General features: G+C 42.8%; 1 protein-coding gene across 1 annotated transcript; it reads right to left on the bottom strand.

Annotated features, from left to right (window-relative positions):
- Positions 1-355: 355 nt before the first annotated feature.
- cir1 (corepressor interacting with RBPJ, CIR1) lies at positions 356-9,023 on the bottom strand. The gene is made up of 10 exons (XM_061235063.1): positions 8,838-9,023; positions 7,689-7,783; positions 4,811-4,884; positions 4,672-4,685; positions 4,245-4,297; positions 4,099-4,147; positions 3,622-3,739; positions 2,003-2,109; positions 1,565-1,650; positions 356-1,372 (listed from the first exon to the last, which is right to left on the bottom strand). The coding sequence occupies exons 1-10, from the start codon at positions 8,907-8,909 to the stop codon at positions 682-684; spliced, it is 1,359 nt and encodes a 452-aa protein (XP_061091047.1). The 5' UTR covers positions 8,910-9,023; the 3' UTR covers positions 356-681.
- Positions 9,024-14,924: the final 5,901 nt, after the last annotated feature.

Raw genomic sequence — 14,924 nt, 5'->3', positions numbered from 1 at the left:
ACCAATTCTTGTTTATTTGAGATGAGGATTTCATGTTTTTGACATGTTTTTCATGCAATTAAGATGCCTAGCAGGTGGGAGTTTTGACCGACCTGCGGTGGCAAACAACAAAATAAATTCCACTTGTTTAGTCGCATTAAAACGCGTACTATCTACACGAAAAACCTCTGAGAATGGCACAAGGTTTCGATAATACGCTTAAGGTGCGGTGCTTCTTTTTACGACTGTAAGTGCACCGGCGCCCTCTGCTGGTATAATAACATTTATGTCCTGAATCGGCTCTAAGCTCAAGTTTTACACGGTGTTGTCAGGAGTTCAATTTAGTCTCTCAGCAATGTAATAAAACAAAGACAAGTAAAAACTTAAATGTTTTATTTACAAGAAAATCAAATGAACATACCGTAATGGTTTAATGATTTAAATTTAAACTCTCCCAGTTCTTGAAAAGCGTGGAGAATAAAGTTCAAAAGCCCCCAGGTGACATTTTTATAAAATGTACTTTTAAATTCACAGTTCAGGGTCTTATTCTTTATTCACCACCAATCTGTCTTTTTTGTTCCAGGGTGTTTCTGCAAATAGACACTTTTACCTCTTTCCCTCCTATCTGTGGGTTCTTTCTAATTTAATCCTTTTTTCTCCATCCCCACACCTGCTCTTCTCTCTTCTCCCCCTCTGTCCATCTTAGCTCCGACTTCTGCTCCTCCTCCTTTTCCCCTTCTCTCCATCTCTACTTCTGTTCTCCCTTCTTCTCTCTCCGCCTCTGCTCCTACTCCTCTCTTTCCTCCCCCTCTCCCGATCCCTGCTCCGACTTCTACTCCTCCTTCTTTCCCCCTTCTCTCGCGCTTTGCTCGGACTCTCCTCCCGTCTCCTGCTTGGCCCATCCCTGCTCCCGCTCTTCTCCCTCCTCCCCCTCTCCCTGTCCTCACTCCCGCCTCTCGCTTTTCCTTTCGGCTCTCTCTCTCCGTCTGTATCCTTCCCTTTCCGGCTCCCTTCCCGGTTTCTCCCGCGGCTCCCGGCCCTGTGTCCGTGGGTTCCCAGGCCGGGGCGGTCCCTGCTCTGCCCGCCTTGGGGCCCTCTCCTTGGCTCTGGGCTCAGACGCCTTCCCCTGGGGTCGAGCGTGCTCCTCTCCCCGCTGTCTCCCCGCGCCTCCCCGGCGTCAGACTCGCTGTCCGTGCCACGGTCACCGGCGGGTTCCCTCCTCCGCAGGGCCTTGCGTTTGCAGTGGGAGGCTGAGCTATCGCTGCTGCTGTCGGAGGAGTCGCTGTCTGAGCTGCTCTCTCGTTTCTCCTTGCGCTTGCCTTTGCTCTTCTTATTTTTCTTCTTCTGCTTTCTCTTTTTCTTCTTGTTTTTCTTCTCCAAGCGATCCAGTTTCCTTTAAAAGCAAAGCACAAAGAAAGATAAGGGGCTGTTAAAGAACCCAAAAGCTAAGGCTAAAGAGCTTTGCATTGAAGTAGAGTTCAACTAATGCAGAGGTCCGGGTACCATGACATAACGTACTGCCAAAGAGTGTACATAGGCACTTAATGAACCTCAACGTAATTGACATTTTATCTTGCATTTATACCTCAGAAGTTTCTGCTTTTGTTTGGTGGTCAGAGACTTCAGGAACTCAACTTCAGGGTCCTCTTCCTCTTCACTGATGACATAATCCTATAGAAACAAAGAATAAACCCTCACGTGTCTATAAATAATGAAGACATGCAGAGGAGGCAACTGTAAGTACACACGCCATTCATAACGGTGAAAAAGCAAATGAACACAAATGAAAGATTAAGTAAAAACACCACAGGACAACATCCCCCTCACTTCTCTTTTAGGGACATTATGAAAAAACAACATATGGGATTTCCCTCATTTTAATTACATCTGCCCAACCTGCTTTTGTTTGTACTGGTAATTTGGCTATTTTACTGCAATCAAGCTTAAACTCAGAATCTGGCAGGGATATTGTTGGTGTTTTTTTTTTTTACCCACGGTGGGGTCTGGGTAGACCGTGGATTACCTGGGCCGGATCGCACACCGTGGCATTTCTTCCCAGCACGCTCCGCTTCAGCGCGAACCCACTGTTTCGCATCTCGGCCATTAGCTCGGAGGGGTGCATCGACGGACCTGTTAGCGCAAAACACAGCCTGAGTCCCGCCGACGCCAGGGCCCTCTCGCTGGCTTGGCAGCAGGGGATTCGGCGACGGGCTTTGTTAATGGAAAAGGGGAGCAAATCAGCTCACTCGTCTTTCCGGCTGAGGAAATCACAAGATATTATTCTCCCAGAGCAGCGGCCAGGAGACGGAGAAAGGCGGTAATTGCGTCCCTCTCTTGGCGCAGGAGGGGCTCTGTGTCTGTTTCGGCCGGACTCTTCCCGAGTACACAAATCACAGCGTCGCCACCCTGATTGCCAGTCAAGACAGTTCTACTCTCGCAGCAACACCACAACAAAAGACCGACCTGGACGGGGGCTGGGTGGTAGGGAGGGGCGCATCAAAGCCAACATGTACAAGAATCGGCTTTTCAAACCATTCACATTTAAAATGATAACGCAATCTCGCAGTTAAAAGATCACTAGTAAGGTAAAGCGTTGCCTTGTGCTGCAATTTTCAGGTTTTCCCCCACGAAGGACTGGGGAGAACTTGACACACAGGCAGTGATGGAAATGGTCTCTAAAGACCACACCAACAATGACCACAGCTATGGACCCTTTTAATTAAATCATTTGTCGTCTTTGAAGTAATAGCACAATTATACATTAAAAATCTTTTAAGCTCATCGCCTGATGTGTGTTCGCTAACATTAGACAACATATTAAAACCATTTCCATTTGACACTAATTTTAGCTAACAGATTTAAAAAGTGTGCAGCAAAAATGGCTGCTGATGGGGAAGACGCCGAGAGAACAAAAGCGGTTTTTATTGCACTTTAATTAATGTAATATTTGCCTTTAAAAAAGACATAGTCCGCAGTAAATGTTCATAGTCTTGAACACACATCTGTTTTGACAAATTTCAAAGTGTAGGCTATTTTTAAAAAATAGACCAAAAAGATGTATAAGTTGAAGTTGAGTATAAGTTCAGCTCTTGGAAAAATAATTCGAAAAGACACACATAGTCGGCAAGTTAGCATTTATACAAGCATAAAAACAATATATTTATCATGGATTGCCAGTATGAGCAAAAGCCTACACTAGTGCATGCATAAAATTGATGAGCTCAATTTTCCATTGCATGGCATTGAAAAAAAAGTTAGTATATCATATGAATTGAATCTTTTATATTTGTATTTCTAAATAAAAAATGCCATTCATCATATTTGCCCTTTTCATCAGAACAGCTGCCTCACTGGAAAAAAAGATGGAACAACCATTACACTAAAACTGTCAACCTGAAAGGTCGTTTTTTTTCTCTCTCTCTCATAACCCCCCCCTTTGCGGAGTCCTCCCCCACCCTCGGAGCAGCGAGCCAATTATGCCGCTCCACGCAAGCCGGCCACACTCAGCTTTTGGCAGGACCGGGAATCGAACCCCGGTCCTCTGTCTGCAACCGATGCTTGCATTGAGGTCCGTTACTTTAGCCGTGCCCCACCGTGGCTTCAGTCAAAAGGTTGTTGTTGTTCAGAGCAGGTTGGACCTACCTGGACCCTCAGTGGCCACAGAGCTGGCGTTGATCCCAGACAGGCCGAAAAGCGGGCACTCCCTGTCCGTGTTCACATGGCCCCACTTATGGCACTTAATGCACCTCACATTGCGCACCTGGAGGAAAGGGCTCAAGAGGTCAGCACTACTGCTCAAACGCAACATGGGGAACAGCTCTGAAAATATGGCACCAGTAGGAACAGAGATATTCCACAGGGAACAGAGATATTCCACAGGGAACAGAATTGAAAATATGGGATCATTAGGAAAAGAGATATTCAAAATTGGGAACAACTCTGAAAATATGGCACCAGTAGGAACAGAGATATTCCACAGGGAACAGCACTGAAAATATGGCATCAGTAGGAACAGAGATATTCAACAGGGAATAAAAAGGGAGGCCAACATTGTACCAATTAGCAGTTCAATTTACTAATTTTATTTATTATTTATTTTTATTTCATTCCATTTCTTACCTGAATTCCAAAAGGCTGATCTCTGATGTTCATGTCATCCTTTGCATACCTAAATGAAAGAAGAACTCATTAATATTACCAGGGAAGAAGGCACCTGGTAAATTTACCGTTGAAAATATGAGCTCCGCATTACCACAGACACTTACTTCTCTCGTGGCGCAACTTTTTGCCACTCAAATTTGTATTCAGATTCCCCCTCCTGCAAAAAAAAAGAGGACAAAGAATATTATAATATAAATTTCAAAAAAACTGTGTCTATTATTACACATGAACCAAAGTGAAACCTGGGTGTTAGAGTATTACTTTCAAAACATTGGAGTTACATTACATTATAACATTTTTGTGTGCGGTGGCTTCACACACAACCATTCCAGTAAATCAGGATATATCTAAATATCCTCATGTATTGCAAAGTCCCAAGATAATAAAAACCTAAGAAAGCCATCCAACGCATTATACACTTTATAAAATACAAAGTTTCAGCGAGGCTGCTCTTTGTCAGTATGCGTCCCACCTTACGGAATGATGCATATGAGACTTAAAAAAAACTCCATGCTTAATCAGTTACATTACCTCCTTTGTCTCCTCTTCACAACAGGAAAGCATTTTGAGAGAGAGAGAAAAAACATTATTTTATCCAATTAAGTTGCCGACTGCATTGCGTTACTGGCACAAATAAAAACATGTCTGACGGTTGAGATTTCTGCTATACCTTTCGAGGCTCCTGGTGGTGCCTCATACATAAAGTTCAGGCCATTCTTCACACGATTATCACCCATCAACAACCTAAAAAATAAAAATAAAAAGTATTTATGGCAATGAAAATATCAGCTAGAAAGTCGATTAAATACTGAACAGCAGCATTTATTTTACATAACTTCTAGAACACAATTAGCCAAGATATATCTGGTTCTTGCCCAGACCGAAACACTGCCTGAAAATGAGCATATTTCACAGTAGCGCTTTAAAAAGGATAGGTATATATTCTGCTTATTATGCAAGGTGGGACACTGTCTTGTTATGCAAATGGAATATAATGAAAATGTATTGAAATATATTATCAAGAGCATTAGATAAATACACAATATATAAACAACATTATTGCCAATATCAGACATTTCAGTAAATAAGATTTACATCCATATAGAAATTACAGCCCTATAATAAATTATCAATGATCAGCCAAAAGAGTCAGAGACTTGCTCTTGCTTTGGTCAGCATAATTAATCATTACAAAGAACCTGAACTTTGTACTTCACTTTTTGTACTTTATTTTATACATTGCTTTTTTGATAGTGAAAAGTAGTTCATTTCAGGTAGTATAACAGGAAGGGAGGCAATGTGCATGCGTGTAAATTGCATGCTGTTGTGCGACTAATGCACATTTTTCAGTTACGAAACATCATGGCTGTCCTCAGCTTACCCATTCACTACTGCATCAAATGTATACAAACACATGGCACATATTGAAAATAGTTGCCATCTAAATGAACAACATGTCCCAATTTGAAGTAAATGTTGGCTAAAATAAAATAAAATACACTACACTGTTCATGTTCTTCAAGATAATAAGCTGCATTTTCTGAAAACAAAAATATGCCTTCCTGAGGGGTATTTTATTAATTCCGTGCACAACTGTAATGAATGTCTTAATAGTGTAATACAAAATTGTATTAGTACTGAGAGATGGACAGAAATATAGTTCTAGGTGATTTTTTTTTTGGCACTCATTTCACTGAATGAGCCTGCCTGTCCTAGCTGGCCTCTCTCCTCAGCCGCCTAGAGTTTTCAGGCACTCCACTTTAAGAAAGAGAATCTGATTTCATTCACTAGGAACAGGAATTACTGAACCAGGCCGGGAACCGGAGTCTGAACTGTGATGGCAAGAAGCGGAATCATTTTTATGTAGGGGGGACCAGGGAATCCTTCCCCGGAGGAAAACTGTAATAAGGTGACTGGTTAATAGTCAAATCTGTTTATATATACACTCACCGAGCACTTTATTAGGACCATTTTTACACCTACTTATTCATGCGATTATCTAATCAGCAGATTGTGTGGCAGCAGGACAGTCCATACAATCATGTAGATACGGGTCAGGAGCTTCAGTTTATGTTCACATCAACCAATGAAATGGGGAAAGAAATGTGATCTAAGTGACTTTGACCATGGAATGATTGTTGGTGGCAGACAGGTTGGTTTGAGTTTCTCAGAAACTGCTGATCTCCTGGTATTTTCACACACACTAGTCTCTACAGATTGCAAAGAATGGTGCAAAAAACTAAAAAAAATCTAGCGAGCAGCAGTTCTGCAGATTGAAACGCCTTGTTAATAAGACGTCAGTGGAGAATGGCCAGACTGGTCAAAGCGGACAGGAAGGTGACAGTAATGCAAATAACCACACACTACAACAGTGGCATGCAGAAGAGCATATCGGAACACACAACACATCATAACTCTAAGTGGATAGGCTACAGCAGTAGAAGTCTAATGAGATGCTCTTCTGCATACCACTGTTGTAATGTGTGGTACCTTCGACCAGTCTGGCCCTTCTCCTCTGACCTCTCTCATTAACAACGCGTCTGTCCTCGGAACTGATGTGAATTAAACATCACACAATACAAAATGATTATGCTTACGCCACTTTGGGAGGAGCGTAGCATCCATGCTGATATAATCTTTTCCACCACCAGCTAATGTGATGTTAACCAGCAGGATTCTAACATTACCATCCCACTAACATGGCATCCCTCCTTGTAATCAGCATCTCTTTTCCTCAAGAAACGTCTCAAGAAACTCATCTAAAAAGTGAAAAGAGACCAGTTCACTTCACTTAAACAATCATAAACATTATGTTAACCACCAACGTTCAATTGTTGGTTAAGGTTAGGAAGCTAGCTAGTAGTTAACATTAACTTAATTACCAAAGTGACTAACGTTATCTATAGCCTGCAGTAAATTTAGCTAACGACAGCCAGCTACTAATGTTGTTAATCACTACTAGACATTTCATCAAATTAAATTATAACCTACAATTAGCAACTGAGGAAGAGCTGTTAGCGAAACAGGAATTTATGTAGCCAACTTGCAACTACTGAATATATGTATATATAAAAAATGTTACCTAGCTCTAGCCGCATGCTCCTCCTATGTGTTACGCAGTTGTTTATTCTATTTTTAACATGGTCGTCTGCCTCGCACCTGCCCCTTTTCAGAGCAGGATGAATAAATAAATAAATTAAATTAAATTATTGTGGCGGGTGATGACGCCACAGTATAAAATTCAGGACAAGCTATGTATGGCCATCTCAGCTGATTTTTCCAGCAGCATACAAACATACAGCATATTCAGCACCTGGCATGAGTCTATTACACTACAATAAGGAGGTCTACAGAAATGCAAGGTAAATGCCCCAACTGTGACCCTGCTCTTGATCACAGTACCGCGCATAATCACAGCTGATTATTTACTAGTGGAAATCTAGTTTCCAGAAAATGAGGGTCATAAATACATGTTGGACATTGCAGAGGCTTGTGTAAGTCAATGGCAAGGGGTATTGGTTCCCAAATTGTTACTGTGCAGGTCTTACCTGTTGTTGTAAGTGTCCTGTTCTTTCAGGTATGCTTGCATCAGATCCTCTTGCTTCTTCTTCTCGAATGTCAACTTCTGCTCCGCAATCCATACCTATATGGCAAACCCCAGATTCCCAAACAGAGCTTAAATGTGGCCATTTGAAAGACATTTACAACAAAATATATAAATGAATATGTGCCAGATTTACTTAGGAGCTTGGGTTTATATTTATATTAAATAGTTCTATGAACAAAATAGTTTTTCATATTGTGCCCTCTAAAATTTCCAGTTAGGTTATCTGACCAACAAACTTCAGTTGTCATACAGCACCATACAAAGTAACGTCAATGGATATATAATGTCGCCATTTGTCTAGCTAGTTAATTTATTATACAAGAGCGAATTAAAGTGGATGAATGACAATGTAACATGGCGTTAATGCAAGCCAGGTAGCTAGCCATGTCACAATCACCTACGATTTTGTATAACTTACTAGCTAGCAACCTAATGCCAACTTGTCCCCTTCTTACCTGGGCCCTGTTTCTGAAAGCAGTACTGCAAGTTCGTGCCCTGAGAACCTAAAACCCAGAACAGCTCCATATTTGGGAGGGCTCCAGGTAACGTCAGGCCTACTAACTTAATTGCAGCTATCCAGCTCGGTAATCCCGCTTCACGAAACAGGGCCCTGGCTGGCTAACAAAATCAGACAAAAATAAAGACCACTTGCAGAGTAACAAAGACTGTTATGATCTATTGGGTGGTAGCTGTGTATTCAATAATGAGACATGTTTAATATTTTATTCTACTTTTATTTTTGTCTTGGGCCATAGTAGCACATTTTTTAAATTTGGTTATTGAGCACGTCTTTCCTTTTGCCATTCGCTAACAAAATTAGCCATCTGATGAATACCGCCAAGGTTGAGCTAAAGCACGTTATCATGTTATTTGAAGAAACGCGTCTCTCTAATACTCACGTCTACCTGTCATAGGCCGTGACTATTGTCGTACCGTAAACAATTACGAGCTATTTATTAAGCGATGTCGATAGAAAATGTTAGGCAAGACGCAAGTTAAGCCTCGGATATAACGTTTATGTCACCAAAAATCGCTTATGTGTAACGTTAGCCAACCAGCTAGCTACAAAGTCTGTTATTCACACACTTACCTTCTTTATATTTGATTTTGAAGCAGGATGAAAATCCTTTTTACACATGAAATTGGCAAATGACTTCCCCATGGCTACACAGCTACACTCAGTACTTGGTAAACAGAATTCACGGTAGCGCCATGAATGTTCACTGTTTTTTTCGCGAGGATAATTAGTGCAGCATTCTTTTCCGGCGTAATTTTGTAGTTCCGTTTGACATTTAAGTTGTTAAGCCAACGAGTTCCGGTATGACGACGCTGGCCGTATTCACAAGAGACTCCGGATGCTCTTTCTTAAAAAACAAAACAAAACATTTTTTATTGATTTTCCTTCTTTAACAAGACATGTATAAGTAAAAGTATACATGAAAAACAACAGCAACATAAGTCAAACAACAAGCAATAACCACATCAAAAGTGAACAACCACAACAAAAAAATAAATAAGTAAAAACCAAACTTCTAAGACAAAACAGAAGTGTTACAACAAAAGAAAATGAGATTTTACAGTGGCCAGATCCAATAGGATAGAAAATATTTGGGACATTTCTGATGAAACACTGTGCTAAAAGCCAATCAGATATCTCACCACCCCACATGCACACAAAGCATAGTACACTAGCCTGAGTTCCACTCATTTGCCAATACTTCACCAAGATGACTTTGCTCAACAAAATACAAAAGTGGTCCCCAAACCTTTTCAAAAGTGTCTTGTTTACCGTTAACCATATATGTTACCTTTTCCACTGCTTGGCAAGACATTTCCCTAAACCAATTGGCAATACTAGACCTGTTCACGCTTTTCCAGGCAGGAGCTATCAAGCGTTTTGCTTGCGCATATCTTTAAGTGTTTGTACTTGGTTCTTTAGATGAGAATTGATTGGGTACACCCCAGGATAAACACTTTGGGATGGAGAGGCAAATTTACTCATACTACTTAGGATATCATATGTGAAACCTCCTTAGAGTGATTGTAGCATATATCTGGATTTGTACTATTAAACTTAGCAGGGGTTGCATATGTTGGCATTGACCAATTTCATTGCAATAGTTTTAGCCAAGTATTCACAGTCTGTGTCTGAGCCTTAGTACAGCTATTACTTCATTCGTTCAAGAATATGTCCTCCCGAATATCTTCCTTCCAAGAATTCAGTTTGTGCACAGAGCCAGGATTCGGTCCGTATGCTCTTTCGTTGGTAATCAAATTATCTCTGGCTCATTGCGTGCACTGGAGAGGGTAGAATGGACCACACTCCAGATCAGTGGGTGACACTACAGTTTTCTGGCTAGTCGTAGATACAAAATAAACAAAGAGAACAAGCAAAGAACGCAAGAGAACCATCGATATGCGCTATGGATACCTAAACGTGAAGGATCACGGTATACACCAGTAAATGCAGAGCAAGGACGGAGGGCGCGCAGTGAGAATTCAGTGGAAGTGGAACCTGTCTGATGAACTGTTGCATAAGAAGGCTATCTACAGGATTGTGTATGAGAAAACGAGCGACTAGCTGTGACAAGGACATTTCTGATGTGGCTTCTACGTCTCCGTAGAAGCATTCAGCGACATTTAGGCTGACTGTTACATTAGCTGAATTAATATACTTATGGAAAAGATCTAATTACAGAATTGGATTACAGAAATTGAAACTGGTTAGCCATAACGTATGAATGAAATCCTACAATCAAGGAATGTGATCAGAGCAGTGTCATTCGGAAATACACTATGCCCTGGATCCCTCGAAGTGTGCACTATACGTTCTGAGAGCAAATAAACGAACGCCACTAGTGGGTAGCTACTGTTTTTAAGGAGATCGTGAGAACCTATGGTTGTAAGGCAGACTGGACTGATTTCTGATAATAAAAACATCGTTATTTCTATGTAATTCCCAACAAGCTGATTGTTAATGTCTGGTTCATAACTGGCACAATGGGAATAAATTACATTTCAGTTGCCTGACGCTTATCCTAACCAATATACAATAGTTCATACCAAAGGTCACTGGAACAAATACAAAGATTAGATAAATGACTAATTATCAGTATCAGTCCCAAAGCCATGAAAAGTGAACAGAAGCATTTGAGGCTAGCTAGCTTAATTTGAATAAAACATAACTTTCCATTTCCTTTATACTAAGCCGATGACACGAATAGCCTACAACTAGAAAGGAAATGCATTGAATTTTCACGCTTAATGAGCGCATTGAGCCACGACGGTAATAAATAATAGATAAAACAAAAACACATAAAAGTTGTTCCATCCATCCATCCATCATCACCCGCTTATCCGGAGTCGGGTCGCGGTGGCAGTAGGCAAAGCCGGGTATTCCAGGCGTCCCTCTCCCAACACATTCTAGCAACACATTCTAGCTCCTCCTGGGGGATCCTGAGGCGTTCCCAGGCCAGGAGAGATATATAATCTCTCCTGCGGGCTCTGGGTCTCCCTCGGGGTCTCCGCCCAGTTGGACGAGCCCGGAAAACCTCCAAAGGGAGGCATTACTGTTGACGCTGCCCCGATCCGCCTGTCGATCTCACGCTCCCTTCTACCCTCACTCGTGAACAAGACCCCAAGATACTTGAACTCCTTCACTTGGGGCAAAGACTTGTTCCCAACCCGGAGGGAGCAATCCACCGTTTTCCGGCAGAGAACCATGGCCTCGAACTTGGAGGTGCTGACTCTCATCCCGGCCGCTTCACACTCAGCTGCAAACCGCTCCAGTGCGTGCTGAAGGTCACGGTCCGATGAAGCCAGCAGAACCACATCATCCGCAAAAAGCAGAGATGCGATTGTGAGGTCACCAAACCGGACACTCTCCTCACCTCGGCTGCGCCTTGAGATCCTGTCCATGAATACCACAAACAGGACCAGTGACAAGGGGCAACCTTGGCGGAGTCCAACACCCACAGGAAACGTGCTTGACTTTGTGCCGAGAATGCGGACACAGCTCTCACTTTGGTTATACAGGGACCGGATGGCTCATAACAACGGCCCCGGTGCTCCATACTCCCACAGTACACCCCACAGGGTTCCCCGGGGGACACGGTCGAAAGCCTTCTCCAAGTCCACAAAGCGCATGTGGACTGGATGGGCAAACTCCGATGACCCCGCCAGCAACCCTGCCAAGGTGAAGAGCTGGTCCACTGTTCCACGACCAGGACGGAAGCCACATTGCTCCTCCGACCGTCGGTCGGAGCCTCCTTTCTAGCACCCTAGAGTAAGCTTTCCCAGGGAGGCTGAGGAGTGTGATACCCCGATAATTGGAGCACATCCTCCGGTCCCCCTTCTTGAAAATGGGGACGACCACCCCGGTCTGCCACTCTGCAGGTACTGTCCCCGACCTCCAGGCGACACTGAAGAGGCGTGTCAGCCAAGACAGCCCAACAATGTCCAGAGCCTTCAGCATCTCAGGGCAAATCTCATCTACACCCGGCGACTTGCCACTGAGGAGCTTTTTGACTACCTCAGCAACTTCCGCCAGGGATATAGGTGCAGATTCCCCCGAAGAGGACGTGTTGTTCGGGTTCAGGAGCTCCTCAAAGTGCTCTTTCCACCGTCCGACAATATCCCCAGTCCGGGTCAGCAGTTCTCCTCCCCTGCTGAAAACAGCCTGAGACAAGCCCTGCTTTCCCTTTCTGAGTCGTCGGATGGTTTACCAGAACTTCCTCAAGGCCAACCGAAAGTCCTTCTCCATAGCCTCCCCAAACTCCTCCCATACCCGGGTTTTTGCTTCAGCGACTGCCGAAGCCAGGCCTCCTTCTTCAGCTTGACGGCCTCCCTCACCGCTGGTGTCCACCAGCGGGTTCTTGGGTTGCCGCCCCGACAGGCACCGATGACCTTCTGGCCACAGCTCCTGCTTGCCGCCTCTGCAATGGAGGCTTTGAACATGGCCCACTCGGACTCCATGTCCCCAGCTTCCCCCGGGATGCGTGAGAAGTTCCTCCGGAGGTGGGAGTTAAAGACCTCACTACACGTTTGGGTTTACCGGGTCTGTCCGGCAGCCTCCCCAGCCACTTGATCCAACTCACCACCAGGTGGTGATCAGTTGACAGCTCTGCTACTCTCTTCACCCGAGTGTCCAAGACATTCAGCTGCAGGTCTGATGATACGACCAAAAAGTCGATCATCGATCTTTGGCCTAAGGTGCTCTGGTACCAAGTACACTTATGAGCTACCCTATGCTCGAACATGGTGTTTGTTATCGACAATCCATGACCAACACAGAAGTCCAATAACAAACTTGAACTGAACTTGGGTTCAGATCAGGCAGGCCGTTCCTCCCAATCACCCCCCTCCAGCCACTCCTGGGAAGGTTCAGCACTGTTCCATGTTTTCGCCATTTGTGGATAATGGCTGTCACTGTGGTTCGCTGGAGTCCCAAAGCTTTAGAAATGGCTTTATAACCTTTTCCAGACTGATAGATCTCAATTACTTTCTTTCTCATTTGTTCCTGAATTTCTTTAGATCTCGGCATGATGTCTAGCTTTTGAGGATCATTTGGTCTACTTCACTTTGTCAGGCAGGTCCTATTTAAGTGATTTCTTGATTGAGAACAGGTGTGGCAGTAATCAGGCCTGGGTGTGGCTAGAGAAATTGAACTTTGATAAACCACAGTTAAGTAATGTTTTAACAGGGGGGGCAATCACTTTTTCACACAGGGCCATGTAGGTTTGGATTTTCTTTCTCCCTTAATAATAAAAACCTTCATTTAAAAACTGCATTTTTGTTTACTTGTGTTGTCTTTGACTAATATTTAAATTTGTTTGATGATTTGAAACATTTAAGTGTGACAAACATGCAAAAAAATAAGAAATCAGGAAGGGGGCAAACACTTTTTCACACCACTGTAGATGACGTTTTCCATAAACTGATGGATTATTTCCATGAACTGTTTTCCTGAGATGTCATCTGAGATCCACCGTATTTCAGTGTATCAGTCGATGAGTCAATCATGGCCTCATGCTCGTTCATGCCCAGGTGTGCTGGGAAGTAGAGGAGGAGAAGGGTTGTTGGCAAGAAAGGCACAAATTTTGGTTGGATTGTTTGACAGTTTTTTTTGGTTCATAACTTTGAATTGTAAGTTGTTGTTAATTGAATTTGGTAGACAAGGATTGTTTTTTGGAGATGAAGGTAGTTGTTGGGGCAAGATGGATGAAGGTATAGGGATCGTGTTGAAAAAGAAAGTGGGTCAGTATTAGTCGAGTTTGTTGGGGATTAACCACAGCAGGTTTATTTAGACTCTTTTAGTTACAGGGCGAGGGCATGTGAAAGGGTTCCAATGAGGTACTATTGGTGTTAGGACTATGGACATGTGGCTGCTGTTTGCAGAAAAAGAGAGCACAGGTGTAGAAGGTGTGGGGAAAGAAGATATTGTTATCACTGTGGGGGGAATCACAAAGCAGGAGCACAGCAGTGTGAAAGGAGGAAAAGGGAAAGTGAAGCAATGAAGAGAGTGAGGGAAGAAGCGAAAATGTGAGGAAAGAACAGGATAGAGGGAAAAGATTGAGGGAGATGTGGCCAAGAAATTATGCATATGGAAAGGAGAACATTTATGGCTTTTATTGCAATGGTGATTAATTGTGCAAGTGAGATGACAAAATCAGAGATTATCAGAATGGTGGTGGATGCAGCTAAGGCAATTTTGGGTATAACTGATGTGAAGGGGGATGATATACAAGGGTTTGGAGGGAGTCACACGCCAGGGATATAGGGAAATTATAAAGAATTGGGATTCAATTATGGGAGAGTTAATTATTATTATTATTATTATTATTATTATTATTATTATTATTATTATTATTATTATTGTTTATTTTATTTTATGTTATAACATTTCTGAGAATCAGATGTACATAAACCAGTGGGTGGCGGTATGCACCATATGGCGTAACCCGTCAATAAAAACCAAAGAAAAAGAAGATGATATTTGGAATATAAGTGGAAAACATCAGTTTTGTTCACCTTTTTGAGGGGGACTAATATAGGAATGTACAGATAATTCGAATATAAGGATGATTAATAACGGAATATTGAAATTGTATTTATATGGCAAGTTAAATGTAGTCTCTGGTCCACACTCCGGAGCAGAAGGCGGCGCTAATGCATCATA

Source organism: Conger conger, chromosome 3, assembly GCF_963514075.1.
Source record: "Conger conger chromosome 3, fConCon1.1, whole genome shotgun sequence".
NCBI lineage: Eukaryota > Metazoa > Chordata > Actinopteri > Anguilliformes > Congridae > Conger > Conger conger.
This window is presented reverse-complemented; position numbering and strand designations above follow the sequence as displayed.